The sequence below is a fragment of the Natator depressus genome, chromosome 6, assembly GCF_965152275.1.
Source record: "Natator depressus isolate rNatDep1 chromosome 6, rNatDep2.hap1, whole genome shotgun sequence".
In the NCBI taxonomy this organism is placed as follows: Eukaryota; Metazoa; Chordata; order Testudines; family Cheloniidae; genus Natator; species Natator depressus.
Window position 1 is genome coordinate 117,776,235 of NC_134239.1, and position 16,768 is coordinate 117,793,002.

Sequence of the window (16,768 nt, forward strand, 5' to 3'; positions counted from 1 at the left end):
TAGTGGTTAATGGTTATAGAAAGACGCCAAGTATCACATTAAGAAGCAATAAGTCTCTTTGTGAAGCTCTCTTCAGAAGCACATGAGTATTCAGCCACTCGCAGCCTGATCCGGTGAGGTGCTAAGCACCTTCTGCAAAGAACACGTGCCTTCAACGCCCACCGAAGTCAACACAAGCCAAGGCCAACACTCAGCAACTTGCTGGAGGTACTCGGGCTCAGATCTTCAAAGGGTTTTAGGCACCTATCTCCCCTTGATTTCACTGGGAGTTAGGTATCGAAATATCTTTTGAGGATCTGAGCTCAGTACTGTGAAAGATCAGGCCCCAAACACCAACTGTTTAAATAACCCTGGAGTTGCCAACTCTCATGATTCTATCATAAGCCTCACAAAATGTGCTGTTTTTAATAAAGCCTCAGTTCCTGAAGCCTTGTGATTACATAAGAATCTCAAGTTTCATTTACAATTTTTCAAAAAGTGTGGCTGAGTAAAGCTTGAAATCATGAACCCTGAAGGCTCAAAAACCAGAAGGGCCTGAAATGTATCACTGTTTAAAACCTCAGGATTTTGGGGGGAGCAGATTCACAGTTTTTGAATGTTTGGGTTGGAAACACTGAAACCCTGGCCAGCCACTTTTCTGGAAAAGCCATTGTGATTATTTACTGGATTTTAATTCATCTCCCTCCAAAGACTAATAATACATAGATCTCAAAGGGCTTTATAAACAAGGTCAGTATTATTCATCAATGGGGAAACTGAGCCAGAGGGTGGAGAAGGGATTTACCCAAGGTCACCCAGCAGGCCACTGGCTGGGCCAGGAACAGAACCCAGGTCTCCTGAGTCCCAGTCCAGTGCTCTAGCCACTACACCAACAGAGATCCCAAAGGAGTACTTGTAACAGGACAAATGGATGACTCCCAGTGAGCGAGTAGTGCTGAGACAGACTCTCTAAAGAAAGAACAGGGGGACATGTGGCACCTTAGAGACTAACAAATTTATTAGAGCAGAAGCTTTCGTGGGCTACAGCCCACTTCATCGGATGCATAGAATGGAGCATATAGTAAGAAGACAGATATATACATACAGAGAAGGTGGAAGTTGCCACACAAACTGTAAGAGGCTAATTAATTAAGATGAGCTATTATCAGCAGGAGAAAAAAACTTTTCTGGTGATAATCAAGATGGCCCATTTAGACAGTTGACAAGAAGGTGTGAGGATACTTAACATAGGGAAATAGATTCAATATGTGTAATGACCTAGCCACTCCCAGTCTCTATTCAAACCCAAGTTAATGGTAAAACCGGTTGGAGAACATTTCAACTTCTCTGGCCATTCAGTAAAAGATTTAAGGGTGGCAATTTTGCAACAAAAAGCTTCAAAAACAGACTCAAACGAGAAACTGCTGAGCTGGAATTCATATGCAAACTAGATACCATTAACTTGGGTTTAAACAGAGACTGGGAGTGGCTGGGTCATTACACATATTGAATCTATTTCCCTAAGTTAAGTATCCTCACACCTTCTTGTCAACTGTCTAAATGGGCCATCTTGATCATCACTACAAACATTTTTTTCTCCTGCTGATAATAGCTCATCTTAATTAATTAGCCTCTTACCACACAACAGAACCACTGACCCAGGAACCTATCCTTGCAACAAAGCCTGTTGCCAACTGTGTCCACATATCTATTCAGGGGACACCATCATAGGGCCTAATCACATCAGCCACACTATCAGAGGCTCGTTCACCTGCACATCTACCAATGTGATATATGCCATCATGTGCCAGCAATGCCCCTCTGCCATGTACATTGGTCAAACTGGACAGTCTCTATGTAAAAGAATAAATGGACACAAATCAGACATCAAGAATTATAACATTCAAAAACCAGTCGGAGAACACTTCAATCTCCCTGGTCACTCGATTACAGACCTAAAAGTTGCAATTCTTCAAAAAAAAAAAAAAAAAACTTCAAAAACAGACTCCAACGAGAGACTGCTGAACTGGAATTAATTTGCAAACTGGATACAATTAACTTAGGCTTGAATAGAGACTGGGAGTGGATGGGTCATTACACAAAGTAAAACTATTTCCCCATGTTTATTTCCCCCCACCCCCTACTGTTCCTCAGACGTTCTTGTCAACTGCTGGAAGTGGCCCACCTTGATTATCACTACAAAAGGTTTTCTTCCCTCCCCTCCCCCGCTCTCCTGCTGGTAATAGCTCACCTTAAGTGATCACTCTCGTTATAGTGTGTATGGTAACACCCATTGTTTCATGTTCTCTGTGTATATAAATCTCCCCCCTGTATTTTCCACTGAATGCATCCGATGAAGTGAGCTGTAGCCCACGAAAGCTTATGCTCAAATAAATTTGTTAGTCTCTAAGGTGCCACTAGTCCTCCTGTTCTTTTTGTGAATACAGACTAACATGGCTGCTACTCTGAAACTAGCCTCTTACAGTTTGTATGGCAACTTCCATCTTCTCTGTATGTGTATATATATATATCTTCTTACTATATGTTCCATTCTATGCATCCGATGAAGTGGGCTGTAGCCCACGAAAGCTTCTACTCTAATAAATTTGTTAGTCTCTAAGGTGCCACAAGTACTCCTGTTCTTTTTGCGGATACAGACTAACACGGCTGCCTCTCTGAAAACTCTCTAAAGAGAGAGCTAGGAAGAACCTACTAAGGAACTGGAGAAAATTAAATCTACCCTTCATACCCAGGAACAACAACTGATGTTAGACACACGTGCTCTGACCGTTAGAAAGAGAACTGGATCGTCACACTAGGCACAGCTGGGCAGAGGCAGTGGAAAAGGTGACCTAAACGTAGGGGGTCTGTTAGGATAGCAGTGGATGTGTCGGATGTGGAAGGAGGACAGGGCAAAGTATAAGTGATGTAGCCAATCCTCAGCTGCCCACAGTGGTCCTCTAAGGACCTCATAGGACCACTGAAGTTAGCATAACAACAACAATTAAGCTGCTCTAAATTATGCTGCTGGCAGTTTCAGCTAGAGCTCTGTGTACTCCTGTCTTATGCCCTCCTATCCATCCCTCCCTCCTTTTCCCACACCCCACACACACTCCAGGTGCCCCTAGAGCCAACTGTGACACCTTTAAGCCAGCCAGGAGTTGGGGGCGGCGGGGGTTCCCTCTACGCTAGGGAATGAGAGCTGCTCTAACGTACCGAGCTCGGTACCGTGGGTGATCTCCCTATGCTGGGGTGATGCTCCTGTGATCAGCTACCCTGGCTTTAGGATGCACACTGCTGGTGGATATTGGAACTAAAGCAGCTGCACTATAAGGGAGAATCCAAGCTGTGGTTTGCAAATACCGCAGGGAGTTTTTCAGATCTCGACGAGAACAAACAGCACTGATTTCATAGCCAATATTTCAAGGACAAGTAGCTGTGTGTGTGTGTGTGTGTGTGCTTGCACATGCATGTGCATGCGAGCTCAAAAAAACGATTTTAAAAACAGCAACAAAAGCCCTAACCTTTAGACCCAGAATTCTGACGCACAAGCAACTTACGGCAACCTAACTCTGTCGTGTAGACTAGGCTTCCTAAGCAACCCTCTGAAGGGAAGCCAGTCAGTAATGCACGATATTCTGTGCATTACAGTTGGTGCAGGACCAACACACACAAATACCTCCTCAGACATGCAGCCAATATGGAGCTGCCTGTGTGCCTGTGATTTTACACATCTTTCAGCTCCGTCAGATTGCATGGGCCAAATCCAGATCTGAGAGGCGTCATGTGTGTGTGGGCAGCGGGGGATGGGTGACACTCCACCCTTGCGGAGTTTTTCCCATCTGTGACTGACATATTATGGACGATACTCCTCAATTAATGAGAAATCTAAGGGGTAATAAAATATTCCCACCCTTCTAGGTTGTTCAAACCCAATAAAGCGTATGTATGCCTGCTGTGCAAAAAGTCATCTTACCAGAGGAAAAGAAAGGGCTGCTGCAGAAAGACAAAACAACCCTGCCCTAGGGAGCAGCTGAGAGATCCCTTTCATGCAATGCTAGGGATCCCTTTCATGCAATGCTAGGGCTAGGCTAGCCCTAACCTGAATCTGTCCCTCTTACCAATGGGATAGTCAGGAAATCCCAGTTTTCAGGGACACATGGTCACCCTACAAATGAATTGAAAAGGGTCTCACACAAAATGCAAGAGGGGACTGCAGCGTTTCTGCCACATAATCCCTCTCCTTTCTCCCAGCAAAGTGAAAGGCGTGTCTACATGCTGCCTCTGAGTCAACCTAGTCTAGGGGGTATGTCACAGGCAAAAAGCCAGCTTACGGTTTGCCTCGCACCTCAGAGAGCCAGACCACAATGCAAAATGCTCTAATGCAAGTCAAGCATGCAGAATTACTGGCCTGTATCTAATCTGTGATTGCAATAGCTATGAAGAGACGACAAGAAATGGAGCAAATGCCATCTACAGTGCCTTTCCCCCCTCTCAGACATTGTGAGTAAACTGTTTGGACCTGCAGTTTCAGTTAACTGTTTACTTATCATATAACATTGTCATCAGTCACTGTACAGGTCTATGTTACATTTAGAAAGGAAAATATTTAAGAAGCTATTCTGGATTGGGCAGCCAAAATGAGATCCATGGTAGATTAAAATATACTCAAGTGCGACCTATTCACAGCCATTTTGATGGGTCAAGCCCAAAACACAGTTGACAGAAGTACAAATGTATCTATTTCTGGGCAGGAATTTCACATCTGCCAAAATAGTATGAGAAAAACACAGCATAAATTGTGCTTTCAGGCAGGCAGAAATATGATAGATTTGGGGAGTTACTCTCCTTTTTATTTCCAGACAGATCAGAATCAACCCCTTAATGAATAATTGATCAAACACTCAATGCACAACAGCAATCAGCAATAGATCATACAAAAGGAAAATGAACATGAAATCTACTTACCCTCATGGATCAGGACATCAACCTGTCTCAAGGAAATAAGAGATCAATGATGCTGCTTTTAAATGTAGATGCTGCCTCGCATTTTCAGATAATTCCCCAATGGTGATTATTACCATTCTTATTTACATTAGTGTAATCCTACAGCCCACCAATGCTGGAGAAGAACTCAGCCAGATGGGATGGCTCTGATGTTCTCTGGTACACCAGGATCAAAAGAACACTCAGACACTAAAACGTGACAGAATGTTGCAGATGGCTCATTAGAGAAATGATAGCACCATCTGGAATAAATCACCAGGGCATAAACAAAGAACAACATGGAACCTGATCCTGCAAACCTTTATTCAGGTGAGCGATTTGGTTTCTCACCTGAGTATGCACTTGTAGCACTGGGCCAATGTTAAGCTGTCTCATCCACTTGAAAGTTTTGCTTAATATTTATTCTATTTGAACCCCTGAAGTCTACTGAAAGAGTTTATGCACCCATTGCACTGTGACCACAATACACACTGGTGGCTTTAGCTAGTGCACACCAGGTATTAATATGACTTTGGGGGCCAGATTTTCAAAGCTCTTTAGGAGCCTATAGAGAAAGATATATCACAACCAGGGGAGCCCATTAAGCTCTCTCTAATGTGACGAATGCTGCCTACCGTCTTTAATTGTCTACCATTTCTTCAGCAGAATCACACCCCCTGCACTCCTACTTCCAGAGGTGCGCACACAGCTGCATATTTCCACAGAGAACAATGTTAATTCCATGGGGTAACCAGTCCTCCTTGGGTTCTAAATTCTGATTACACTGCCAAATTAAAAATGAAAATTCCCCCTGCACAGAAACAACAAGGAGTAACTCCCTTCTCTTCATGTGTCAGTATATAATGCCTGCATCTGTAATTTTCACTCCATGCATCTGAAGAAGTGGTTTTTTACTCACGAAATCTTATGCCCAAATAAATCTGTGAGTCTTTAAGGTGCAACCAGACTCCTTGTTGTTTTTGTGGATACAGACTAACACAGCTACCCCCGATACTTGACACCCTGCCCAAAAGGCTTCCTTTTGAACACTGCTTCTATTTGAACACAGATCAAGAATGAAACAGTGATTTAAAATATTCTCCAAATGACATATCACTGAAGTTTGAATCCATATTTTCCTTTCAATGTTATTCCACAGAGACATGTTGTAAGCACAAACAAAAGCTCTTTCAGAAAATTCAGTGTGTCCTGAGTATTAAGAAAAGACCTATGATCTCAAGCAATATTTTTAACTAAGCAGGCATTTTTCAAGATTTGCTGTATAATCACCACAGGCAGACACAACACAAGTCTCCAGCTGGAGAGTGAGAATTCAGTCAACAGAACATCAAATGACACAATAATGGTTTACATAACAAAAATCAAGATATCTGAGAGGATACTGGAAATCTGCAAAGAAGTCAAAAGAAGCATTTTTATATGGACCTGTGTAACCCCATTCAGTAAAGTCTTCTACAATTGTGTTTTATCTGAAGTCTTGTATCTAACACACATATTCAATGGGCTGGTGCACTCCCTTCTCAGACAGCACAATACATGGTGCTTACCCAATGCTAGCCAAAAGTCGCAGGAATCATCTCCAGCAATACCACAAACCTAATGTCTTTATGCCATCCAGAGAGACGAGGTAGGTCACCAGGCCAGAGAGAGAGACTTCAAATGTTCTGAACAGTGACAGCCTGTTTTTAACAGACATCCACTAATCCTGCCTGCAAATTTTTGAGCACGTATTCATTTGCCAGATCTCATCCCCACCCTTTGCACATGCATACGTGATGGCAGCCATCTTGCCTGGCACCAGGGATTGAAGCAGGGACCTCTAGAGCTAAAAATGCATTTCTACATCTTGAGCTAAAAAAACAGGCTCTGTAGATGGGGGCTGTAACAGACCCATATTTTCCTGTGGATTTCCCTCTCCCTCACCCTCAAAAGATTATTATTCTGCTCAAGTTCTTATCCCACGCCCATCACCGGGGGTGACTTGTTCAGATAAACCCATTTGTTCACGTAAGTCCAATTCAAACTAAAGGCCTTTACATACCCTTTCAGTCACAGGTGCGGGAACTAAAGGTGTGGGGGTGCTGCAGCACCCCCAGGTTTTGCACAGGGTCCCAGCTCTCGTCCACAGCTGTGGTGCCAGCTGGCTCACCCTTACCCTTGTCCACACACCCCTCCCACGAGCCACAGCCCGGTCTTGGCCCCAACTCTGATATCAGCAGGGCTAAATTCACATGGTAAAGTTAAGCAGAGGCATGAGTGTTTGCCAAATTGGAGCCTAAAACTTGTAACTGTCGGTATTCTGTTTGTTTCTCTAAATCTCCAGTTCTCTTTCGAACCTGTCTATGCTCTTTGCTTCAACATCTTGTGGCAATGATTTTCCTAGGCTTCCTTGTAAAAGCTGCCTTCTAATGTCACTGTGCCTCTTAAACAAGTCAAAGCATTTTACATTATTTTTAAAATAATCCACTCTACTTTTATATCTACAAAAGTGTTTCATAACAAACAAGGTTTGAGTCCATAAAACAGGTAACAGTTGTCTAAAAATCTGTCACATTTACACACAGATGATTCAACCCACATAAGTAGGCATATAAAGTTAGAAACATGTTTGGAAACCTGTGATCCTTTGTAGCTATGTTCTGTGCAACTCCCTGAAAACACAGAGACATGCCTACTCCAAGATTATCTGAACCTACTCAGACGTTAATGTAAATACAATAAAGCACCTTCAAAATAAATATCCAGAACCGGTGTTTTAAAAAACTATTAATGGTCACAATCAACCCCATGTAAAGAAACAAGAAAAATACTAAAATGTCAATTTAAAAAACTTTAAGAAGATCTGGAATTCATCTTCAATACAGAAACATCCAACATTTTCTAGTACTTAAAAGTGACTACTTTAACAGATTGGTGTTCTTGTAGCAATTCTCCTTTCTCTTTTCTTTACAGTTTATTCCCTCTTGGAACAGCTTTCATTTGATAAGAGTCTCATGATGGATCTAATACTGGATGGATCTAATACTATGAAGAATAGACCCCTAATATTAGATATGCATTAAAATTATTCAGGTTTTTTGGTACTCACTGGCCCTGCCCAATGGTGCAGCCTCAGGTGGGGCCAAGATTGTCATTCACTCCCCTCTTTATTCCCCTCACCCCCAATCCTTGAGACAAAAAGGACAATTGGTGGATCACTAATATAAATCAGAGCAGCCTCAGGGCTCCTCTAACATATGCCTGGCTGCTGCTGGCCACCAGGATTCACCAACAAATAGAGATGCTCTGGTCATGCCCCCTTTCTGCCAGGAATGGCCCCTATGAGAGGCTGCAGCCCTAGAGGCCACTATGGGAGCTTTACTCCATCCACAACTTTCCTCACTCAGGGGGAATCCTCAGATGGTCAGTTCAGCCAGCTTTGCAACTGCTCTGACAACATGGCTGGTAAATTCATAAAAATCTACTCCCAATGTGCCAGTTAGATTTTAAAGCTGAAATCCAGCTCGCCAACTGGATAAATATCATAGCTAACATCTAAATGGAATTTAAGATGGATAGCCACTTTTGTATAGTCCAGGAAGCATTAGCTTACAAATTATGTTAGGTTCTTCTCAGATCAACTTTTATCTTCAATAGTGTTTCTCAGATCAGGACACAGCTATTTTTAACCAAACTAGTTTGTTGATTCACCAACAACCACACACGAATATAATCAACAGTTTTGCAAGTCATGTTTAGATATACCAAACATTCCAGCAATGTTTTGAACACAAAACACACATGCAGTCCTGCAAGCAATTGTCATAGGTCAGTGTCAGGGCCCAGCAGCTGTACCATAAAACACTAATCACCAGGACTTCTTACTACATTTTTTTGAAATCATCAGTTATCAATTCTTCATTATTTCTGATATGCTTATCACACTTCTTAGAGCAGCTAGTACAGAAACCCACAAGGGACAGGCAATTCTCGATTTAGTCCTGAGTGGAGAGCAGGACAGGACCGCTTGGAAATAGTGACCATAATATAATAACATTTAACATTCCTGTGGTGGGAAGAACACCTCCTCAACAGCTCAACACTGTGGCATTTAATTTCAGAAAGGGGAACTATGCAAAAATGAGGAGGTTAGTTAAACAGAAATTAAAAGGTACAGTGACTAGAGTGAAATCCCTGCAAGCCGCATAGACAATTTTCAAAGACACCATAATAGAGGCCCAACTTAAATGTATACCCCAAATTAAAAAACACAGTAAAAGAACTAAAAAAGAGCCACCATGGCTTAACAACCATGTAAAAGAAGCAGTGAGAGATAAAAAGGCATCTTTTAAAAAGTGGAAGTCAAATCCTAGTGAGGTAAATAGAAAGGAGCATAAACACTGCCAAATTAAGTGTAAAAATGTAATAAGAAAAGCCAAAAAGGAGTTTGAAGAACAGCTAGCCAAAAGGTAATAAAATGTTTTTTAAGTACATCAGAAGCAAGAAGCCTGCTAAACAACCAGTGGGGCCCCTGGACGATCAAGATACAAAAGGAGCACTTAAAGACCATAAAGTCATTGCAGAGAAACTAAATGAATTCTTTGCTTCAGTCTTCATGGCTGAGGATGTTAAGGAGATTCCCAAACCTGAGCCGTCCTTTGTAGGTGACAAATCTGAGGAATTGTCTCAGACTGAAGTTTAGAGGAGGTTTTGGAATTAATTAATAAACTTAACAGTAACAAGTCATTGGGACCAGATGGCATTCACCAAAGAGTTCTGAAAGAACTCAAATGTGAAATTGCGGAACTATTAACTATGATTTGTAACCTGTCCTTTAAATCAGCTTCTGTACCCAATGACTGGAAGATAGCTAATGTAACGCCAATATTTAAAAAGGGCTCTAGAGGTGATCCCGGCAATTACAGACCAGTAAGCCTAACATCAGTACCAGGCAAATTAGTTGAAACAAGAGTAAAGAACAACATTGTCAGACATATAGAAGAACATAAATTGTTGGGCAAAAGTTGACATGGTTTCTGTAAAGGGAAATCATGTCTTACTAATCTATTAGGGTTCTTTGAAGGGGTCAACAAACATGTGGACAAGGAGGATCCAGTGGACATAGTGTACTTAGATTTCCAGAAAGCCTTTGACAAGGTCCCTCACCAAAGGCTCTTATGTAAATTAAGTTGTCATGGGATAAGAGGGAAGATCCTTTCATGAACTGAGAACTGGTTAAAAGACAGGGAACAAAGGGTAGGAATAAAAGGTAAATTTTCAGAATGGAGAGGGGTAACTAGTGGTGTTCCCCAAGGGTCAGTCCTAGGACAAATCCTATTCAACTTATTCACAAATGATCTGGAGAAAGGGATAAACAGTGAGGTAGAAAAGTTTGCAGACGATACTAAACTGCTCAAGATAGTTAAGACCAAAGCAGACTGTGAAGAACTTCAAAAAGATCTCACAAAACTAAGTGATTGGGCAACAAAATGGCAAATGAAATTTAATGTGGATAAATGTAAAGTAATGTACATTGGAAAAAATAACCCCAACTATACATACAATATGACGGGGGCTAATTTAGCTACAACTAATCAGGAGAAAGATCTTGGAGTAATCATGGATAGTTCTCTGAAGACGTCCACGCAGTGTGCAGCGGCAGTCAAAAAAGCAAACGGGATGTTAGGAATCATTAAAAAGGGGATAGAGAATAAGACAGAGAATATCTTATTTTCCTTAAATAAATCCATGGTACACCCACATCTTGAATACTGCGTACAAATGTGGTCCCCTCATCTCAAAAAAAGATATACTGGCATTAGAAAAGGTTCAGAAAAGGGCAACTAAAATGATTAGGGGTTTGGAATGGGTCCCATATGAGGAGAAATTAAAGAGGCTAGGACTTTTTAGCTTTGAAAAGAGGAGACTAAGGGGGGATATGATAGAGGTATATAAAATCATGAGTGGTGTGGAGAAAGTGAATAAGGAAAAGTTATTTACTTGTTCCCATAATATAAGAACCAGGGGCCACCAAACGAAATTAATGGGCAGCAGGTTTAAAACAAATAAAAGGAAGTTCTTCTTCACTCAGCGCACAGTCAACCTGTGGAACTCCTTGCCTGAGGAGGTTGTGAAGACTAGGACTACAACAGGGTTTAAAAGAGAACTAGATAAATTCATGGAGGTTAATGGCTATTAGCCAGGACACGTAAGGAATGGTGTCCCTAGCCTCTGTTTGTCAGAGGGTGGAGATGGATGGCAGGAGAGAGATCACTTGATCATTACCTGTTAGGTTCACTCCCTCTGGGGTACCTGGCATTGGCCACTATCAGCAGACAGGATACTGGACTGGATGGACCTTTGGTCTGACCCAGTATGGCCATTCTTATGTTCAAATAATTATCTCAAAAGTTAGAATGCACTTTGTCTTAAGGCACTCTTATGAATAGTCCGCTATTCCTTGTGATTGATTTGAGAGGAACTAGTTTATATCACCAAAAGCAACTGCTTAAAGTTATTGTTTGAGGCTCTCATAAGCCAATCTATTTGGATTTACAAAGGAGGAACATGCACATAGCGTCACTTAGTTAAAATATAGAATATGGTTCCCTGAGATTTCATTAGAAAGAGTACAGACTCAACAAGGAAACTTTCAGTTACTTCTATTAAAGACCTCCAAGAAAAATACAACCCCTGAAATGAAATCTCACCACTTCTCAGTCCTTGCAAGCTTGTGATAGGGGAGAGCTAGCCACACAGCTGGCCCAAGTGCCTAGTAGCACTTTACAAGTTCAACAGCTTCTTTGGCGGGTTCAGCGAACTCTGAGGTCCCACACAGTGACCTCAATTTTATACCCTGTTTTAAGGGATCGTTGGAAGGGGCAAATCTCTTATTTCTATTGGAACTTGCCAAAAAGGCTCTCACGTTCATGCTCTCTCAAGTTCTCTGTTGCTTTCTTCAACTTCTAGAAGATGGCATCAGCGTACAAATATCTTTAATCCTTTCTTCATCGCAGGCTGTGTGTGTTTTATTTAGGGCTGTCAAGCGATTAAAAAAATTAATCATGATTAATCACACTGTTAAACAATAACAGAATACCATTTATTTAAATATTTTTGGGTGTTTTCTGCATTTTCAAATACATTGATTTCAATTACAACACGGAATACAAAATGTACAGTGCTCACTTTATATTTATTTTTTTAATTACAAATATTTGCCCTGTAAAAACAAAAATAGTATTTTTCAATTCACCTCATACAAGTACTATAGTGCAATCTCTTTATCATGAAAGTTGAACTTATAAATGTAGAATTATGTACAAAAAAATAACTGCATTCAAAAATAAAACAATGTAAAACTTTAGAGCCTAGAGGTCCACTCAGTCCTACTTCAGGCAATCGCTCAGACAAACAAGTCTGATAACAATTTTCAGGAGATAATGCTGCCTGCTTCTTGTTTATAACGTCACCTGAAAGTGAGACCAGGAGTTCGCATGGCACTGTTGTAGCTGGCGTCGCAAGATATTTGCATGCCAGATGCGCTAAAGATTCATATGTCCCTTTATACTTCAACGCCCATTCCAGAGGACATGTGTTCATGCAAATAACCGGGTTCTGCTCGATAATGATCCAAAGCAGAGCGGACCAACGCACGTTCATTTTCATCATCTGAGTCAGATGCCACCAGCAGAAGGTTGATTTTCTTTTTTGATGGTTCGGGTTCTGTAGTTTCCACATCTGAGTGTTGCTCTTTTAAGACTTCTAAAAGCATGCTCCACATCTCGTTCCATTCAGATTTTGGACAGCACTTCAGATTCTTAAACCTTGGGTTGAGTGCTGTAGCTATCTTTAGAAATCTCACATTGGTACTTTCTTTGCATTTTGTCATATCTGCTGTGAAAGCGTTCTTAAAATGAACATGTGCTGGGTCATCATCCGAGACTGCTATAACATGAAATATATGGCAGAATGTGAGTAAAACAGAAGAGGAGACATACAATTCTCCCCCAAGGAGTTCAGTCATAAATTTAATTAACATTTTAGTTTTTTAACGAGTATCATCAGCATGGAAGCATGTCCTCTGGAATGGTGGCCGAAGCATGAAGGGGCATACGAATGTTTAACATATCTGACACGTAAATACCTTGCAATGCCGGCTAGAAAAATGCCATGTGAACATCTGTTCTCATTTTCAGGTGACGCTGTAAACAAGACGCAAGCAGCAGTATCTCCTGTAAATGTAAACAAACTTGTTTGTCTTAGCGATTGGCTGAACGAGAAGTAGGACTGAGTGAACTTGTAGGCTCTGAAGTTTTACATTTTTTGTTTTTGTGTGACGTTATGGAACAAAAAAATCTGCATTTGTAAGTTACACTTCCACGATAAAGAGATTGCTCTACAGTACTTGTATGAGGTGAATTGAAAAATACTATTTCTTTTGTTTATCATTTTTACAGTGCAAATATTTGTAATAAAAAATAATAATATAAAGTAAGCACTGTACACTTTGTATTCTGTGTTGTAATAGAAATCAATATATTTGAAAAAGTAGAAAAAACATCCAAAAGTATTTTATAAATTTCAATTGGTATTCTATTGTTTAACAGTGCGATTAATCGCAACTAATTTTTTTTAGTTAACTACGTGAGCTAACTGTGGTTAATTGACAGCCCTAAGTTTATTCATTTCAAGGATTGTAATTCTCTATTAACCCAGACCATTAATTGGAATTCTCCCCCCCCACACACACACACATCACTTTTAAGCAATTTCTTTTAATACTGCAGTTATACACTGGTTAGGTGATGATATTTTTCAATATTCTTTTTCTTTCTGGTGCCATATAATTCATACCACCTGCAGACTGCAACAAACATTTAGGAAAAAAACCCAAGAGAAGCCTTTAGTTCCTCTAAATGTAGTGGACACAGTCCATACGTTCCTTATTTATAACTAATACCTTTTATTTCACATCTTTCAGGGATCACAACAGAACAAGAGACATTGTATCGAAGAAACAAAGCAGATCATCCACATATATAGGGATGTATATCTGATTAATAAGGAAGACAAATTAACTTGGGGTGGGGGGGTGAAAGATATAGCAAGCTTGACCCCCTACAGCCTTTGTCTTTCTGTAGGTCACTCCACAAGCTATTCTTAACTGATTTAAAGTTCTCCACCCATCTCTATAACTTGATTAACTTTACAGGACACAATGGGTCACTCTGCACAGGCCAAGATGATGTTACCCTGGTTTGTCAGCCTGTGGGAGGCTCTTTTTAGATAGTCAGAGGAGAAGACACACATTTGCCTTCATATATGTTATGACATTCTTGCCCAAATAAACAATAACCTGAAGATTTTGTTTAAACATCCAATTTTCTGTTCCTGGAGGAAGATGTGAGAGGCAAACAAAGGTACATCTTGTGATCTTGTTTGTGTTTTTGATGGGGGAAATAGAGGGATAGCTTTTTTGATTTAAGGGACTGAAGGCTCTACAGTTATTAACAAGTAGATTCAAGGCATATTGATATCTATACATCTCACATTTGTGCTGCCAGGGCAGTGCAAAGCAGCCACTCTGGGGACGAGAAGCTGGCCCTTTGTATTTTCATATATTTGTAAAATATTCTAAAATACAATAAAGACCATTTTTAATTATGTATCTAGCACCAACACTGCCCTCAGGTCCCATCTAACTTATAAAAGCAACAGGAGGAAAGCCAGCGTTTGACAAAGTTGTCATATAAAATTGAACAGATCAGGTCATTTCATAGTTCTTCTAAGGCCTCAATAAAAGCAGTGCACAACAACCTGCATCTCATCTGGGCCTTGCCCAGGACACTCTTTCCTTAGGGAGATGCTCTTGAAAGAAATCAAGGAACAGCAGACGTATTTATCTATCACTGTACAGTTAAAGGCAGAGGGAAACTACAATTCCCTGAACAGTCTAACTGCTTTCAAAAAACTCAAACACAGGTTTTTGTTCTTGACCATTTATAACTTGATACATACCATCATTTAAAGAACTCCGTACTATTTTTCAAAAACAATTCTTCAATCAGGCCACATGCAATGGATCAATTAAGCAACTTTAAACAAGTATTAATGTCTATGTTTCTCCATAAAACATGAAGACAAAGATTGGGATGGTGATTCTAAAAGCTAAGAGTGCCCTGAACCAGGTACTAATTCTGGTGAATCCAAGGTGGCATGTTGCAGAACATGGTGGCCAAACACTAGCGTGGCTTATATCAGTTAACAGAGGTGGATGTCACATATGTGCGTATAAAACTACTGCAGCCAAAAGTTAAGCCTAGACAGTTCTTGTCTATGCGACAACTGTAACAGATGAGCCAAAACAGAAGCTGACCGTTATTAGTAATGGTAGTGTCTAGAGGCTGCAGCCGAGATCAGGGTCCCATCACGCTAGGAGTTATACGCACACATAGTAAGAAGCAGTCCTGTCTCTCAGGAGCTCCAGTGGTTCTCAACCTATTTACCATTGTGGATCACATATGCAGCCCACAACGTGTTATGTGGGCCACATCCAATACTATGTGTATGCCCCTGAGGATGTCACATGGGCTGCAGCTCTGTGCTAATTGGGCCACAAGCAGCCCTTGGGCCACAGGTTGAGAACTACTGAGCTAGACTGGGAGGCAACCCACTTTTGGGGGGATATATTAACAGGTGAGCCTAAGCCTAGGTGTAGTTTGAAGGGTCTGTGGGGCACTGCCCCCCAAACTGCAAGCTTTAGGCAGGCATGGAATTTGCCCCACCAATACACAGCCTCACTAGCCTGACCAGAGCAGCCCCCATGAACGGAGAAGTCAATTGATGCCTATAGGCCTAAATCTTATTCTCTCAAATAAAATGAAATATAAAATCACGTCCATAAAAAAACCCACTCCTCCTGGCTCTCTTACTAAAGATTTAAATTGCACGTAAAACGGTGCCACTGGAATAGCTGGCAGGCTGAGATCGCTGAACTGGGCCAGCTTGATTTTCCTCATTCTAGCAGCAGGATGGGCCCGAAAGGCAAAAGTTCTGCGTCAGTCCCGGCCTTTTACAGCTGACATTGCTGTCGCTGGACACCCGTCTCCTAACGGGCGGCATTTCTCTCTGCTCTGGTGGGGCACCGACGGACCACAGGAAAATCCTGCCGCTTTTAGCAGGGCTTCCCTGAGCCCTGCCTCTAAAGCCCAGCCAGTTTTCATGCCTCGCAGCAGGTGGAGAAGAACTAGAGGAAGGGGAAGGCAAAGGGCCAGGGCCAGTCAGTTCTCCCCCCAGAAGAGCTCCCCGTTGCTCAGAAGGGTGTAGAAGTCAAGGGGGAGCTGGGGCAGGTAGGGCAGTGGGAAGGCTGAGAGGAGGGAGGGGTGCAACTGGGCAGCCAGGCTAAGGGAGGTTGGGGGCGCAGAGGGGCCTGCAGGCAGCTGCGGGAAAAGCGGATTGAGGAGCTAGGGCCTGAGGGGGTGGAGGCCAGAAGGGGCTGGGCAGAGGAGTGGGCTGGCAGGGCTTGGGGCCGGGGGAGGCTGGTGTTGTGCGGGCTGGGGGGGTCCACAGCAGCTCGCACTACGGCGCGCTGGGCGGGCCCCCGCCAGCCATCGCCGCAGCTCCCCGGCCGGGGCAGAGGTGCCTCCTGCGCCCCCGGCGCTGCCACCCCGGCGGAGGGGAAGGGGGGCGGCCCAGAGCCGGCCCCGGGGCTCGCACTTACTGTCGGTCGCCATGGCCCAGCCCGCAGCCGAGCGCGCCTCTCCCCGCCGGCGCCCGACGCCGCAGCCCGGGCGCGGCGCGC

The 16,768-nt window shown here is 42.3% G+C and overlaps 1 protein-coding gene across 3 annotated transcripts in view; it reads right to left on the reverse strand.

The window, feature by feature from the left end:
• SYT16 (synaptotagmin 16) overlaps positions 1-16,768 on the reverse strand; it is a 133,795-nt gene extending 117,027 nt beyond the window's left edge. For 2 of the 3 annotated variants that reach the window (XM_074956407.1, XM_074956406.1), the window contains exon 1: positions 16,688-16,768. In XM_074956407.1, coding sequence (XP_074812508.1) covers positions 16,688-16,700 — 13 coding nt within the window. In that variant the 5' untranslated portion in view covers positions 16,701-16,768. Of the gene's footprint in view, positions 1-4,947; positions 5,038-16,687 lie in introns of those variants that run through there. The other variant, XM_074956405.1, reaches the window with a different exon arrangement.